Consider the following 15,085-nt stretch of genomic DNA (forward strand, 5'->3'; position numbering starts at 1 on the left):
GCAGGAGGCGGCGCCCAGGCTCCCCCCCCTCGTGTCGCCGCGTCCGCGCCGCGCCAGCCGCAGAGCCGCTCGCTGCCGCCGTCGCAGCTGTATGCTCCAGCCTCGCTCCGCCGCTGAACCCCCTCCGGCAGCTCCGCGGCCTTCAGCACCTCCACCTCCTGGTTCCGCTCCTCCTGCCCCCGGCGGTGGCGCCCGCACCCCGGCTGTATGATCAGGCTACAGTCTTCAATGAGTAACCATATTCCTGTGAGTGTCGCCGCCCGCGCCCTCGCCCCGGCCCCTCGCCCCGCTGCCCTTGTGCGCCGGCTGCGCGCCTCTCCCCAACCCAGCTCCCTCCTCCATGTTGGCTCTTTGTTCTGCTACCCGGGCGGGCAGCAGGGAGCGGCCCAGCCTTCCCTCGTTGCGCCTCGTTCTCCCTTCCGCTCCGTTGCCGTGTCTGTCCGCCGCCGAGCGGCCTGCGCCGGCCGCGAAGCCGCTTCTTGAGCGTTCCCGGCGGTTCCGCCCGCGGCCCGACCTGCCCCGAGCTCGTGGCGAAAGGCAGCGCCCGGTGGTGTCGGTCCCGCGGGGCCTCGAGTTCCCTTTTGGGGGAAGGCCGGGTCGGGCGGCGGCCGCAGGGTACAAGATGGCTCCGCGTCGGGAGCCTGGCGGGAGCGTGATTCGAACCCGTGACCGCCGCGGCGGAGGCGCCGGTCCGGCTGCCCGCGGCGTGGCGAGGCGGTCCGGGAGTACCGCAGCGAACGCTGCCTGGCCACGGCCCTTGGGGCTTGTGAGGCCGGGACAAGCCTCGGCTTGTCCGCGGGAGCCTGGCGGTCAGGTGGCGCGGCGGGACGGCCAGGAGCCAAGCTTGGGCGGGGGGAAGGAGGGAGGGAACGGGCGGGGAAGGCGGGCGGTAGCCATGACGGCTCGTCCCGTCCTGCGCTGCCCCCGGACCGGCGGCCACGTGCGCGGCGGCCATCTGCGGGCTCTTTGTCCGGTCTGCGCCCAGGTACGTGAGGCCCTTCCGCTGTGAGCCTCTCCGGACATGGTCGAAGATGTGTGGCTGGACTCACTGCTGCCTGCCTCTTAGGGGTCGGCGCAGGAGGAGGTATTTATGTGCACGTCGAAGTGGATTTTTCTGTACGGTTGCCAATTTATAGTTAAAAGCTCACAGATGCAATAAAATATTCTGATGGAACCTGTTTTTGAGACCTTTCTTTCCCAATTGTAGTAATCTATGGCGTCTCACCTCTGACCGCAGTGCACACGCAGTGTGCGTTACAGAACAACCATGGTGACGCTTACTCACAGCAGGATGCCGTCCAAAAGGCAGAACGTGATCAGACCAGAGTTTTTATCAGCTAGAGACAGCGTGGTCAAGGTCAGGTGGCTGTCAGGTGCAGGCACAGTGAATTCTCAGAACTGATGAACACACAGCCCTTACAGTGTTCTGTGATTCTGGTGTTTCTTACTGTTGCTGGAGACAGCTTCCAACATGTCTACCTGTGTCTGCGGAGCTGCTGAAGCAGTGACTCAGAAGTATGAACCCTGTCTGCTTGTAACTTCATTAAACTGTCAGATCAGAAAGCCTGGAGATGATACGTAAATGTCAGCTCTTGTTATTCCACTGTTGGAACGGCAAAGGGCTTTGAAAATTTCTTGCAAGATCTGAATTGTTTTGGGGGAGAAATGTGGAAGAGCACAGATATGGGAGGAAATGTGAGAATGAGGAAGAGAACTGAGTGACAGCTGCAGCAGAGGCCAAGCCATATCGCTCTTAGTGAGGCTGAATGTCAGGCAGTAAATAAATAGAACTTATCCTGATCCAGTAACTCTTCTTCTGTGAAAATGTTTTTGTGGTGATGAAGATATGCTGCATAATAATGCTGAGTCTGCCTTAGTGTGTAGGCAGGCAGTAAGAGAGCATTTTTCATTTAAGGTAACTGGAATTCCCAAATAAGGATAATAGTGAGTTCTTAAACAAGGAGATCATCACAGTTTTTTAGGAACAATAAAAGTCAGTCTGTAGGATCAATGAGGAGGCAAAAGTAGATCTATAACTCTTTACAGCTTCTCTCACAGATTAAAAACCTACTGTTTGGCACTGATAGGAAATGGTGAAATACAGCAACTTTTTAAGTGCACATGTTTAAAGCATAATGGAGTAGGTTTTGAGTAGAGTGACAAGAGTTATATAGTTTGTGGTGTAATTGATGGAATTGTTATGTCACTTTGAGACTATTCTTGGCTTCAGAAACTCAGGAGGTGCCTTAGACAAGGGAGTGGAATGTTTTCTGGAATGTCTTATTTTCCCCAATGTCTGTTGCTTTTTCACACATTCATTCGTGGTGCAAGTTAGGACAACTGAAAACAGTTGTGTCCTCTGTTTCATTTGTGGAAGTTGCGTTGGTTTGTTGTACAGGAAGTTTTGAGACAATCTTTTCTTCCCCTTAACTGCATGGTTTAACCACAAGAAACATCCTTCTTTTGCAGAGCATGTTGTAGCACATTTGTGATAAATCTCCAGCATCTTCTGTTTATGATGTGAGAGTGTATTTTCTTAGGTTAAGAGTTGCTTTTTCTGGTCTGAAGTGGATAGTTCTGTTGGTTTGGGTATCATAACAGAGATGTGTTCCCTATAGGTAGGAGGTGAATCTTAACAACAATCTCTAATAGAGGTATGCCTCTATGTTGTGGGGTGGATTTGCTTTGTACTCCTACTCCTTGGTGTCTATCTTGGTTATCACCTAAGCTTTGAGTGGTACATGAGGATCAGGGTACTTGCCCTCCTGTTTTTCAAAGGTTGGCATTTTCAAATTGTAACAATGTATCTTTTAGTTCCCTTCTCTAGCTGTGATTGTGTGGGTTCAATAGTGAAGTATCTGACTTGAGGAATATGATCCTACATAGTTGATTCTGGAGATAAGTGTTCAAGGAGCAGGTGGATTGAGCAACTGTGAACAATCTTAGACCTTTTGAAAGTGAAATACCATGCAACTGTGTACACAAGTACTTCTGTTTTCATGCTTATAAAGATGCTACCAGCCTGTGAATAAGAATATCAGCAGCATGGGATAGTCTTGCATCTCTTTTCTATTTACATGTTGGTACCAGTCTGGTAGAGTTTTCATAAGCAGTCTTTTTGAGACACAAGTGACTGTTTCAAGTGAAGAATGGATGTGTGAATCTGTTTGTCAACAGATATGTATATTTCAGCTTCCTGTCCCAAAGAAGGGCATGAAATAAAGCTTTTTCTTTTTTCTTCCAAGATGTCTTCTTGCTTGAATAAGTTATTCTGATTTCTTCCAGAATATGTGATAGATAAAGCAATCTTAATTAACATGACTGTCCCGTATTGAACAGGATAACTTCTCTTAGTAGGTGTATTGACCTTTATGTTTCCAAGTTTTTGCTGTGTCTGAGAGTCTAAAGGTAGCTTGGCTTTTTGTCACTAATAGAAACTGCTGCCTGTATGTAGGTTGCCCTCGGTGTAATGCCTTCTATTTATTTCTGTGGAAACTGCAGCAGCTACAAGGAGCACAATAAAACTGTTTGGTAGAACACATTCTTGGCTACAAAACACAATTTTTTCAGCAGTCATTGCCATTAGCTGTGCATTTTCACCAGCAATGAACAAGAGCCTGCATGCAGTGCTTGTAAAAGTCTGCACAAGCAGAGGTGACCCATTGTTTCACAGCTGCTGTGGTGGTGCCATTGCTAGGAGCATGTTGCCCTCATAGTTTATCATTTATTAGCCCAAACATCATGAGGTTGGAAGGCACCAAATCTGGACTGTATTGTAGGGTGATCCAGCTGAGTCGGGCAATATGGAGTTTGACATTATCATATTACAGGAGAAAGGTTGTCTTATTCTCTGGCCTGTCTCTAGAAGTTTGAGTTCTCAGTTTAGTCAGTGTGGTGATGTAGTGGTCAGAGTTCATGTTTTGTTCAGCTTCCAGGAAATCCAGCAGGGTCACCACTTTCCTATCGCAAAAGACCACGAATATCTCCCACTGAGGGCTGTTTTGAACTTCTCATGTTGCCACTGTACAGACTGACTCATAATAGTGATGTTGGTCTTTCCGTTAGTAATGATGAGATTGGGGAAACTGTCACCACGTGGCTTGTATCAGTTTAGTAAGTCCTGACAAACTTCCATACAGTGTTCTAGTTTATGGGACCTACCTGGTGTAAACTTTGCACTCTTCCAATGTGTCCACCATTATTTCTAAGGCACTGGAACCTGTATTCAGCTTGGTTCACAGTTCTCTGGTTGTAATCCGCTGTTTAGTAGAAATGAGCTGATTGAGATATTCTTGATTTGATGATATGACAACAGTGCATGATCCCCTGGAATGTGGCTTTCCTTTCACATTTCTGTTCCCACTGCTGAAAAACGCTATCCTCCGCCTCAGTGTGCTCACATCCACTGTTTGGTCTTTATCAGCATTCAACAAGTGTCAATATCAGTGAGTGCCATTTTTCCCCGTGGAGTAAAGGCAGTTGCACGCCTTTGCTTTGTACGCATTTCCATGTCTGATGCTATTCTGTCAAACTGCCTCTTTACTGCCATCTGTCATACAGCAACAAAATCTTAACAGAATATTGGTGTGAAGGTTCAACCTGTCCTCCTGTACCACCAGCATCTGCCTCTGACGTCAAGAACCAAGATAATGAAATAAGAGGTGTTACCTCTGGAGCAGCCTTCATATCTCCAGAATCTTTCAGTGTTCATTTTCCTCAAAGAATACTTACTTGGAAATGGAAAACAGCAACGGAGTACCCAGATTAATTGTATAAACTGCTGTTTAGTATTATTCTGTGTTAAACTTTTGTGTGAATAGCATGGGTTTTGTTTTCATTTGCATGGCTTTATGCTTTCATACACTAACTTTTTTTTTGTTGTTTGTTTGTAGCTTACCTACAAAGTAACTGTCTGAAAATTGTACTTCCAAGCCTCTTGCAAGTTGCTTAAGTCATTTGAGTTCTACCTAAATACGAAGTGGTCTTAATTACTACAGCAGTACTTTTTATAGCTCAATTTTTTGTCTTGGAGATCTCGTTGCTGATGGTGGCTTTAGCCTTGTATTTGAGCTTAATGATCTAATGCAAGAAGCATGCCCATGTACTTTTCTTTAATTTTCGTTTGACTAGAACAGACCTAAACTAGGCTGGCAAAATCTCTCTTAGTGTAGTACAGCCTTTTACTACATAAAGGATTTGGTCTATGTATGGAGTTCTGTAGCTACCAATGAGGAGAGAGAGCATACTCATCAAAGGAAAATGTGAGCTTTGTCTCTTTGTAATGCAGCAGCAGCTGTTGCCAAGGTAAACACTGAGAATGAAATGCATGCTTAGTTAGGTCCTTAGTTCTTTGAGTTGGTAAGGTGCTGGTGTGACTAATTGCTGCTTGCTAAGCCAGTATTAAAGAAATTAATTAATTTGTGGGGGTTAATTGCATGTAGAACTCAAACTTAACATTGTGTAATGTACTTCAACTTTGGATTGTGGCTGCACTTTCAGGATGTGATTAACAATCTGCTTTAAAATGTAGGTGTTACGACATCTGCTCTACTGCCCGCCTTCGGCTTAACCATTGTGATGTGTTTGCCTGGTGTTACATTGCGTATTCCTAGTTGCATACTAAGGGCAGCCAACATACAGGATTGAGTAAAACCAATTACTTCTTAGCTACCCCAGTATGGGGTTGTGATGGCTTCTTTCCTATTATTCATTGTTTAACTCTCAAAATTCTTCATCTTGCATGTTGCGTCTTGAAAAACCTTTTCTGTACCCTAGTGACCCAGTTCTAGTTCATTTCCTCAAGCTCACTTTTGTATTCTTTTTGTTTGTCAGCCTTCTGTCCCTCATCCTCTGTTGGAGAAAATGGCCAGCTTGCCTTAGAAGTCTTAAAAAAAGAGATAATCGTAAGATCTGCCAGCGCATGAGAAAAGCAGCATAAGACCTTGTGCAGCTGTATCTACTTAAAGCTGCCCTGTGCCTTTCTGCTGTTCAGCTTCTTAAACTAATTGAAAGTGATTTTAAATAAACCCTCTTCAGTTCTTTCTCTTGGTTGCTATTTTAGTTGTTGCTAGTATCTGAACCTAGGTCTCCTTTGTGCATCACCTTGCCTTCTCCTGGTATGGGATGGTTGGTATGTCAATGATGATTCCTGAAATTCTTTGCATTCTGCTGGTTACTGTTCTCTGCTGACAGATGGATCTTTCTTGCTCCTTTTTTTTTTTTTTTTTTTTTTCCCATACTTATTTCTGTTTGAGATTTTGCTGCCTCTCAAGTTGCATCACAAATAATTCTGAGAAGTAAATGGCAGGTTTAACCCTTTAGTTCTCACAAGGATGGCGATGGTAGTACCTCTAGAGCAGCAGTGAAGTGTGCAACTGCTGTACTAAATCTGTAATGGTTTGTATCTTCCCTGTTACTCTTACTAGAACTTGCTCTTCTGCAAAGGAAGGAAAGGAGCAGTCTGCAACATTGTTACCATTCTTTAAAATAGAGATGACTGTAATAATTCTTGTACTGCTATGGTGTCCATGGGGGAAAAAAAAAATCAACTGTGATTAGATTATTCAATCTGTTGTGGTTTCTGCTCAATGCTAAGTATTGTTATTAACATAGGGCCACTGTTGTCTTTGTGGCTTAGTGTGTGCAGCAGGGCCTTGATCTGTCTTCAAATCCTAGATGGCAATTAGCAGCTATGACTTTATTGCATGTAGCTTTTCTCTACCTGCCATTTTTGATAGCATTTTAAGACGTTAGCTGCTGTCAGGCTACACTGCACAAATTTCTTTAGGATTTCATACTTTGGATTAACCTTTTTATGTTTGGGCAGCTGTTCAGTTCAGTGTATTTGAACATATTGCTGCAGCATAGTTACTGTTTGATTGCTAGAAACTAGATTTATGAAGGGGAAGAACTGATACTGCTATCTCTCAGGTTGGAAAAACAAAACAAAACACACACCTCATTAGAAATAGTAAGTCTGACAGTAGTTTTCTTTTTTAACATTGCATGCTTAGCTAGCTTATTCCTGAGGTATCTTGGGTGATGTTTTGATGGGACTTAATGCAGGAATTCTTCTGGCGTTTAGACTTGACTGACCAACATAAGTCAGTTTTTCTGCTAAGAAGCAGTAGGATTAATTATGCTTCTCTCTAGTACCTACATATATTTCGGGATCATCTGTTCCAGCTTTTATGTATTTTCTGGGAAACAAAACTTACTTGCTGTTCTAATTCTTGGGGAGGAAGGACTTTCTGGGTGTGTGAACAGCAGTACTAATACTGTTAACTGGGCACAGATCTAGCTCCTGTGGCATAAGGTTTCAGAGTGCATAAAAAAAACCCAACAATGTGTATTTCTGGGTCATATACACAACAACATCTGCAAATGAATACATAACTCAAGGCAGTTTAACAGCTGTGATGAAGAACTTCCTGGCTTTGCATCTTTCAGTAATGTTAGATGCAAATTCAACCACAGGAAAGTAGCTGGGAATTACTGGGAAAAAATAACTTATTTTCAATAAGCTTGCCCTTGCATTTTTTTTTTTAATTTTTTTAGCTGGAATCTAATCTTGATGTATTAATAAAGCAATGATACAGAAAGGCAGTTAAGACTAGATGAAAACTTCTGTGTCTTCAGCCTTAAGTATGTGAAATGTTCTAGAAATCTGTGTGCCTTGGCACTCTCTAAACATGTGTAAAAGCTTTGGTAGGCCACAAAGACTTTTACATTTAATTTCCAGACCTCTCACATGTGAATATTTTTTCCTAGTTATTCTGTACATAAGTTGATGATTTTTGCTTTCTATAGGCTGGTAGTTCTACATGAATCTTTTAAGTTCTCTGATGGTCAGCTTGAATATTCAAGGGATCTCATCCTTTATGTAACCACTTAATGTTGTGTAACTGTAGGTGTTGTAATGTGTCTTAATTCACAATGAGAAACATAGGTTGTGATTTGTAAACCTTAATACATTGTATTTGAAAATATTTAATTCATTACCATTAAGTCTTCCTTATCCGGCACTTTTGTGTTAAACAGTGTAAATATGTTTTTCTTGTTTGAAAGGTGACAGGGTTTTCATGCAAATCTGATTTCTCAATTTTAAAATTAAACCTTCTGAAAACACTGATCATCTCTGCTTTCATTTTCATTTTGTAACGTTGTCTTCAAAATAAGGTTATTTCACTTATGCTCATTGTGTTTTCTTTTTTGTCTTTTTACAGCAGTTCTGTGGTGTTCTTGGTCACACATTTATGGAGTTTCTGAAGGGCAGTGGAGACTACTGCCAGGCACAGCACGACCTGTATGCAGACAAGTGAACTGTAGAAATTCATTACTACTCCACCAAGAAGCCCCCTTAAGAGTGGTTGACCAGGATAAAGAAGTATTGAATTGAATTTGGCAGAGCATTTAACAAAAGAATTCAGACCTGGATGGGGTAAACCTCAGTGCACTGCCTTTCTTTTGCCTCAGTATTACTGGATTGAAGAATTGCTGCTTCTTGTTAGGAGGTTCATTTCATTTCCCATTGCTCCCGACTTCATACTTCCAAGCACTGAGAATTTCACGTGGAGTATAGTGAAGTAGACTTCGGTTTCTCTACATCACTTCTATATTAGTTATTTTTTTTTATCCTTTCATAACCTTGTTGCATGTTTAACTAAATTAATATGGCCCGAATGAACCGCCCAGCTCCTGTGGAAATCACCTACAAGAACATGAGATTTCTAATCACACACAATCCAACCAATGCAACCTTAAACAAATTTATAGAGGTAAGATCAGACTAGAATTCTTGTTGATGTATTCTTATGCCTCAACAGTACGCTCTATTTAACTTAGTTTTTTTTAACAAATGAAAGGTGTACAAAGAAATACTGAGTGAGACAATGCAGTGCTTCACAAATCCACTGATAAATGTACTCAAGACTTTGGCCTTCACTGAGAATGTGAAGCACATAAATAATTGTGTTATCTGGTATATGGTATGTTCAGTATACTGTTTAAGTGTAAAACAGGAAAGGTCTGGCACCACTGAGATGTGGCAACAGGAGATCTTGCATAGATTCATGTAAAGCTGTATAACATCTCCTTGCTCCTATTGTAGTAGTGATTGAAAATGATTCAGTGTACATTGTACACCAAAAAGTTAAGGACAAATAATAGAAATGCAGTATTCTTTCACTGCCTGTTTCCCTTCAATGTTAACAAATGCTGGATTTACTGTAGCTTAAGAGAATTCTATGCGAGTAGGTGTTTACTTGGATTAAATTTGTGGTGGTATACTAACAGTGCAGTGTGACTTGAGTTTCTGAAATTGTTTTGTTTTCTGATGCAGCACTTTCCCAGCTAAATCCATGTGTCTTGAGTACACTGCTGTTACATATTGAAACCTTGTAACTTGAATGTTGGAAGCATAAAATGTACAGTTGAGTGCATGCATATGATAAAAACACCATTTTCCAGGGTTACTTCTGTGTGAGGTTTGAGCTTGTAATGCAGTCCCTCCTTAGTAAGATATAAGTTATTTCCATCGTGTCTCTATTTTATATGCCCATTCAGTATGGGCTAATAATGTATGAGAAGTATGGTGAATTAATCTTTGTTTGCATTTATTCCTTCAAAGCTAGATAGTATGGTTAAGCTACACATCAATCATGCCCTTGGCATTGGTAGTCTAAATGACAGGAGAATATGGGGAGAATGAAAAATCAGTATACTGTTTTTCCATTTATGAGGCTTAATAGCAGAGTGGAAAGAAAGCTTTTCTTTTATCTTCTAGGCATAAAAACTCATGAACTGGAATGATTTACTGCCCTATGCTCACCATTCTTATTAGTAAGATGTTTTAAAAGCTTCTAGTTTTAGTAGAGTGTGAAAGGAGGAAGATGTAAACTTCATTCAGGATGTTTTCAGTGAAGCATCTAGCTTTGCAACCTGGGAATCTGGCTATTATTTTTATAGGAATAATCTTTCAGAAATGGATTATTTCATTAGTGTTTATCTGGATCTGACTTACAAAAAAAATCCCACCATCTTGACCTTCAGTTACTTTTTATGCTCTTTTGCAGATGTATCTGCTATTCGCAAGGTATTTTTGTTATTTCATCTTTATGTTCTTTACAGGCTGGCAAGCATTTATGTTAATTTATTTACTGAAACTTTTGGAATAAGTTAGCTTACTAACCTATTGAGAAAGTAAATAAATGAAGTCAGTTTACCACTAAAGCAGTTCTTTTCACCCCCTAGGAACTTAAGAAATATGGCGTTACCACAGTGGTTAGAGTGTGTGAAGCTACTTATGATACTGCTCCGGTGGAAAAAGAAGGCATTCAGGTTTTGGTAAGTAATGAAGAAGCAGTGGTTTGGGGGTTGTTTTTTTGTTCTTTTTTGAACACAACTTTTTATCTGTTATGTAGTCACCACCTTGATTCAATTCTGTAAGCATATTCCAGCAGCTCATGTAAGCAAAAGCTATACAGATCTCTTAGGGGTAAAAATCTTGGGGTAAACTCTTTCACTGAATGAAAACAGGCTGAAAGGAATATATTCCTTGTAGTGTTTATTTTCTTTTTTTTAGAAAATTATAAATTCTAATGCACATAGTAGTAAAAGTTCTATCTCTTTATATATATTTATGTGCTGTCTTATAGGATTGGCCCTTTGATGACGGTGCACCACCATCCAACCAGATTGTTGATGATTGGCTAAACCTCCTCAAAGTTAAATTTCGTGAAGAACCTGGTTGTTGTATTGCTGTACACTGTGTTGCTGGTCTTGGACGGTGGGTGAAGTTCTAAAGATCTGTTGAATTGCCATTCATGGTCAGGCTTCTTAAGATTCAGTACAGAAGTGTAGTTGGGGCAAATTTAAAAGTAGTCACAGATCTAGAATTGGAAAGAGTTCACACTTAAAAGTAGATTAGATGACTGCAAATTATTGCATGTAAAACATTAGATAACCGTGCTTTTTAGTCAAAAGGTTCCCACAGCTATCGAACTGCTAAGTGAAGTAAACAAATACTGTACAAAGTGTATTGATAATTGTCACATCAACGCTTTCTGTCTTGAAGTCTTCCTTATGGCTTTATTGACTCTCATCTGTAAATTTCATGTTGTATCCTTATTTCAAACGTTTTGCCAGTGACCTAATAATAAGGATATTGTAGCCATTAACCCAACCCAAGCAATATGTTTTAGTACATAAAGGAACAGCTTTCACCCATCAAGCGAAACAAGTGGTAGATCTGCTTCTCTCTTCCCCAGATTTGTTGAGAAAAAGCACCTATCATGTAAGGTTTCTTAAATCATGTTAAAAAATTAACAAATTAAATAATAAATATAATAATTAAATAGAAATAAATAATAAATTAATTTGATTTAATTTAATTTTAATTAATAAATTAAAAAATTCAGCGAGCTTGTTACCAGGCACACATATTTTCTACTACAGTGCAGCATGTTCTCATCTGTGGTGGTGGTTGTTTTTTTTAATGAAAAAGAAAAAGCCGTGTAAATTGTCATTAGAGCTACCATCCAGATTTTATAACTAAAAACAGTGTTCTGTCAGATGAGAGGTGCTGTGGCAAGTAAGGAGGTCTCCCCCTCACAGTGGGATGGCCTGAAGATTGCATCTGTGATTTTTCATTGGATCTGGTTTGACTTCTTTTATTTTGGGTTTCCCATTGCTTTTATGGAGGGGTTGTTTGTGGGAGTAGAAACACATGTGCAACTCTTGCCCAGAATTAATTGCCTTTGAAAGTACTTGCAAATTGTTCCTGCTGTTTTTCCATATACTTGAAGTCAGGTGAACAAAACAGTGGTTAACTAGAGCTGATTCCTCCCTGTTTTTTAACAGAGGCAAATGGCTTGTAAACGTCTGATATATTTGTCCAGTTAATTTAGGAAAGCCTTCCATCCTTATTTAATATTTCATCCCTGGGGAAGCAAAAGGCAGAAGGAGAAAGAAGTGGGGGAATTACACATTTGTGTTGTGCTTTGTTTTTTTTCATTGAGTGTGTACTGACAAATCCTAAACTGAATACATTATTATTTTTTACTAGAGCTCCGGTCTTAGTTGCTCTTGCACTGATAGAATGTGGAATGAAGTATGAAGATGCAGTGCAGTTCATAAGACAGTAAGTATGAAGCTACAATCTGTTTCCAAGATTTAACTTGCCAACATATCTTTGATCTCTACAAGGAATTCTGAATGCTGTTCTTGTTTATTGCTCTTAATAAGACAAAATCTGAACCTTCTAACAAACTTTTTGAACACAGTGTTGTGTGATTTGTCCTGTGAAATGGGTATTTCTTCATGAGAGACAGAACACCTTAGCAACTAAGTTCTGTCTAGTAGCTAGCACTCATTTACATTTGTGAATCATCTCTTCTTTTAATGGATTGAAGTGTCCTAAACAATTCCCCTGCTTGTCTTTTCTGGCAGTCTACCTAAGAAAAATATTTTCTTATATTTTTTTGTAAATCTGTGCAAGTTAGATGAGAAAACAAGTAGTGCAAATGCCCTAACTTTGTAGGTATCATAGGTATCAACTGTATCTTAAAAACACTACATTGCAAACAAAAAATAGTGAAACACTGTGTAATTGCCAGGCCTGTAAGTCCTCAGTTTGAGTTCAGCTTGTGGACCTTAACAGGATGGCATTAACAGAAGGAGAAATATGAGGCCTTGGTTTCTCTTGGTTTGAACATATCCAAGAAAGCTCTACTTCTATATAGATGTTTTATAAAGATAACTTATTCTCTGTATTGTAGTGTTAATTATTTTAAGAGATTAGACAGCTTTAACTTGTGTAAGGAGGAGGCTGTCTAAAATCTCTGTAGCTTCCTTTTGAAGTTTTTGCTAAAGATCTTATGCAAGATCTTTGGTTTGTGTATACTAGGGGCTGAAACGCCATCTAAAATACTATGTACTCCTTTGATCATGTGGTCCAAAGAGGTGTTTTTGAAAGGAAGCTACCACCCTCTTTCCTGGCACTTAGCTTTTAATTAGCCTTATTTTGGTTACAGTCCTGGTTTAATCTTGTGGGGTTTTTTTTTGTGTTTTTTTTTTTCAAGTGACCTAAAAATATTTTTCTCTAATATATGATGTTATTTCACTGGGCAGTAGATTAATATTTTAAGATATTTCTTCTTCCATTTAGGAAACGTCGTGGAGCTTTTAATAGCAAACAACTTCTGTACTTGGAGAAATACCGCCCCAAGATGCGCCTGCGTTTTAAAGACTCCAATGGTCACAGAAATAACTGTTGCATTCAGTAAAACCCAGCAGCCTATGTTACTACTTTGGGAATAAAGGATGGAAACTAGAATTGAGCAGACTGCATGCCAAAGGCATGGATCTGATATTTTTAAGTAGTAAAGGAAGCTTCCATAGGAGTATTTAATAGGCTAAAAAGTTAGTAGTAATGCAACTGTGTGTTTAGATAAATGCCCATCTGTTTGGAGACCCGATAAATGTTTTTGCTGTACCCTATTTCTGAGCTGTCTCCTTGTTTATTGATTACCAGTTGAAATATCCTTTAATCATGCCATTGAGTCTTACCCACCTAGTTTCAACTACTAAAAATTGGGATACTAAAGTAAATCAGTTTGTAGAGAAATTAGGTGCCAAAATACTTAGCATATCAGCTTAAGTGTTTTTCCTTACAGATGGGTGTAGTTCTGATAACATAAGAACTGTCAGCTTATCTGGACCTTACTATTTTTTTCTAGTCGTTTCAATATTGAAGAATATGGCCTCTAAGATAGTCTTGCCTGCTCACTGTATGTTTTGTCTCCCACAATCGCACTAGAATTATCAGGATTTGCACAGTGTTTTCTTTTTTTTTTTTTTTTTTTTTTTAACTATGACTTACAGCAACTTTTTCTTCCAGTGTCTACATTTCTGTTATCTGACCTCTCCATTTTACAACTCATTACTCTCTGGTTACTCATGTAGAAAACCTTTTAAATTGTACAGAAGCACACAAGTCTTTAATGTCTCCAGACAAAAAGCCTTACAGTAAAATTAATGTTGGCACTTGATGTGCAACTTAACAGAGGGCCTAAAAATGTTGGGAGGGGCTATTTAATATTTCTAGTAAAATGTTGCCTTTGTCTTGTGCAGGAAGTATAGAATATGCCCTTTACTTTAGTAAATATTTTTTTAAAACTTAGAAATGCTTTGTTATCGTAGCTAAAAATTCTTAATCAGAAAATTTCTGAAAAATCTTGTAGTTTCTTTTACTGTACCTATTGAGAGTTGTTTACCAACTATTGCTTTGTTGAAAGTGTGATTTTTCTTTCTTTTTCTTTTGTTTGTTTTGTTTTTCCTCCTTGAGTTTCTGCTATGACTTGGGCAGACCTCTGTAATATTTTGTATGCCTTTCAAGCTGCGTAACTTAATATTTGGATACTTGATAATTTGTTTTATTATGTAATTGATAAAATGGTGATGTGTATTAATGTTAGTTCAACCATATATTTATACTGTCTTGGGAATGTGTGGTTATAGTTCTGTGGGAGAAATAATTTTGCCAGTGTTCACCAGCTTGTAAAATCTAGTGCGAGAGCTTAAACATCTAAATAAATACTGAAAAGCACTTACAAAGTTTGCTGAAACACTCTTGATTTTCAGTTCTTGTGTACTTTATCAGCAGTCTTACGGTGCCTAAATTCTAAATCTATCCAGGCATCTTTTTTTTCTTTTTTTTCTTCAAATCTGGGCCGGAGTGTCCCCCCTTTGCTGTAATGTTTGCTGTTTGTTTTACTCATAAATAAATGTGGACAAAAATTAATAGAAGAAGGTATGGTATTTCTTAATGGAGCTTACTTTTGATTTCCTTTCAGTACTAAGATAGTTTTTGAAATTCCTTGCAATAAATCATAGAATCACAAGGTTGGAGAGGACCTACAAGATATCTAGATATCCATCCTCCCATTACCATTGCTACCACAAGCCACTAAACCGTATTTTGTAGCTCCTCATCCAGACAACTCTTGAACACTGCCGGGGGGGCGCAGCTCCACCACCTCACTGTGCAGCCATTCCAGTGCCTGACCACTCTGAGAGAAATAGCTTT

General features: G+C 39.9%; 2 protein-coding genes across 3 annotated transcripts; both read left to right on the plus strand.

Moving 5' to 3' along the window:
- The first annotated feature begins 207 nt into the window (after positions 1 to 207).
- Positions 208 to 8,321, plus strand: LOC140249555 (uncharacterized). Its single transcript, XM_072331406.1, has 2 exons — positions 208 to 246; positions 8,226 to 8,321. Exons 1-2 carry the CDS (start codon positions 208 to 210, stop codon positions 8,319 to 8,321), a joined length of 135 nt encoding a protein of 44 aa, XP_072187507.1.
- Positions 8,322 to 8,637: 316 nt separating this feature from the next.
- Positions 8,638 to 14,808, plus strand: PTP4A1 (protein tyrosine phosphatase 4A1). 2 transcript variants are annotated; one of them, XM_072331404.1, is made up of 5 exons: positions 8,638 to 8,777; positions 10,252 to 10,344; positions 10,656 to 10,786; positions 12,065 to 12,139; positions 13,166 to 14,808. In XM_072331404.1, the coding sequence occupies exons 1-5, from the start codon at positions 8,673 to 8,675 to the stop codon at positions 13,281 to 13,283; spliced, it is 522 nt and encodes a 173-aa protein (XP_072187505.1). In that variant the 5' UTR covers positions 8,638 to 8,672; the 3' UTR covers positions 13,284 to 14,808. The 2 variants fall into 2 exon arrangements, with proteins under 2 accessions (XP_072187505.1, XP_072187506.1); XM_072331405.1 differs by having other exon boundaries at positions 12,065 to 12,138; positions 13,169 to 14,808.
- Positions 14,809 to 15,085: the final 277 nt, after the last annotated feature.

Source organism: Excalfactoria chinensis, chromosome 3 (assembly GCF_039878825.1).
Source record: "Excalfactoria chinensis isolate bCotChi1 chromosome 3, bCotChi1.hap2, whole genome shotgun sequence".
In the NCBI taxonomy this organism is placed as follows: domain Eukaryota; kingdom Metazoa; phylum Chordata; class Aves; order Galliformes; family Phasianidae; genus Excalfactoria; species Excalfactoria chinensis.

Coding starts and splice junctions, on each gene's coding strand:
- LOC140249555 (XM_072331406.1), top strand. CDS start 208: ATGATCAGGCTACAGTCTTCAATGAGTAACCATATTCCT. Junction 247..8,225: donor CAATGAGTAACCATATTCCT/GTGAGTGTCGCC, acceptor GTCTTTTTACAG/CAGTTCTGTGGTGTTCTTGG.
- PTP4A1 (XM_072331405.1), top strand. CDS start 8,673: ATGGCCCGAATGAACCGCCCAGCTCCTGTGGAAATCACCTACAAGAAC. Junction 8,778..10,251: donor CCTTAAACAAATTTATAGAG/GTAAGATCAGAC, acceptor TTCACCCCCTAG/GAACTTAAGAAATATGGCGT. Junction 10,787..12,064: donor TGTGTTGCTGGTCTTGGACG/GTGGGTGAAGTT, acceptor ATTTTTTACTAG/AGCTCCGGTCTTAGTTGCTC.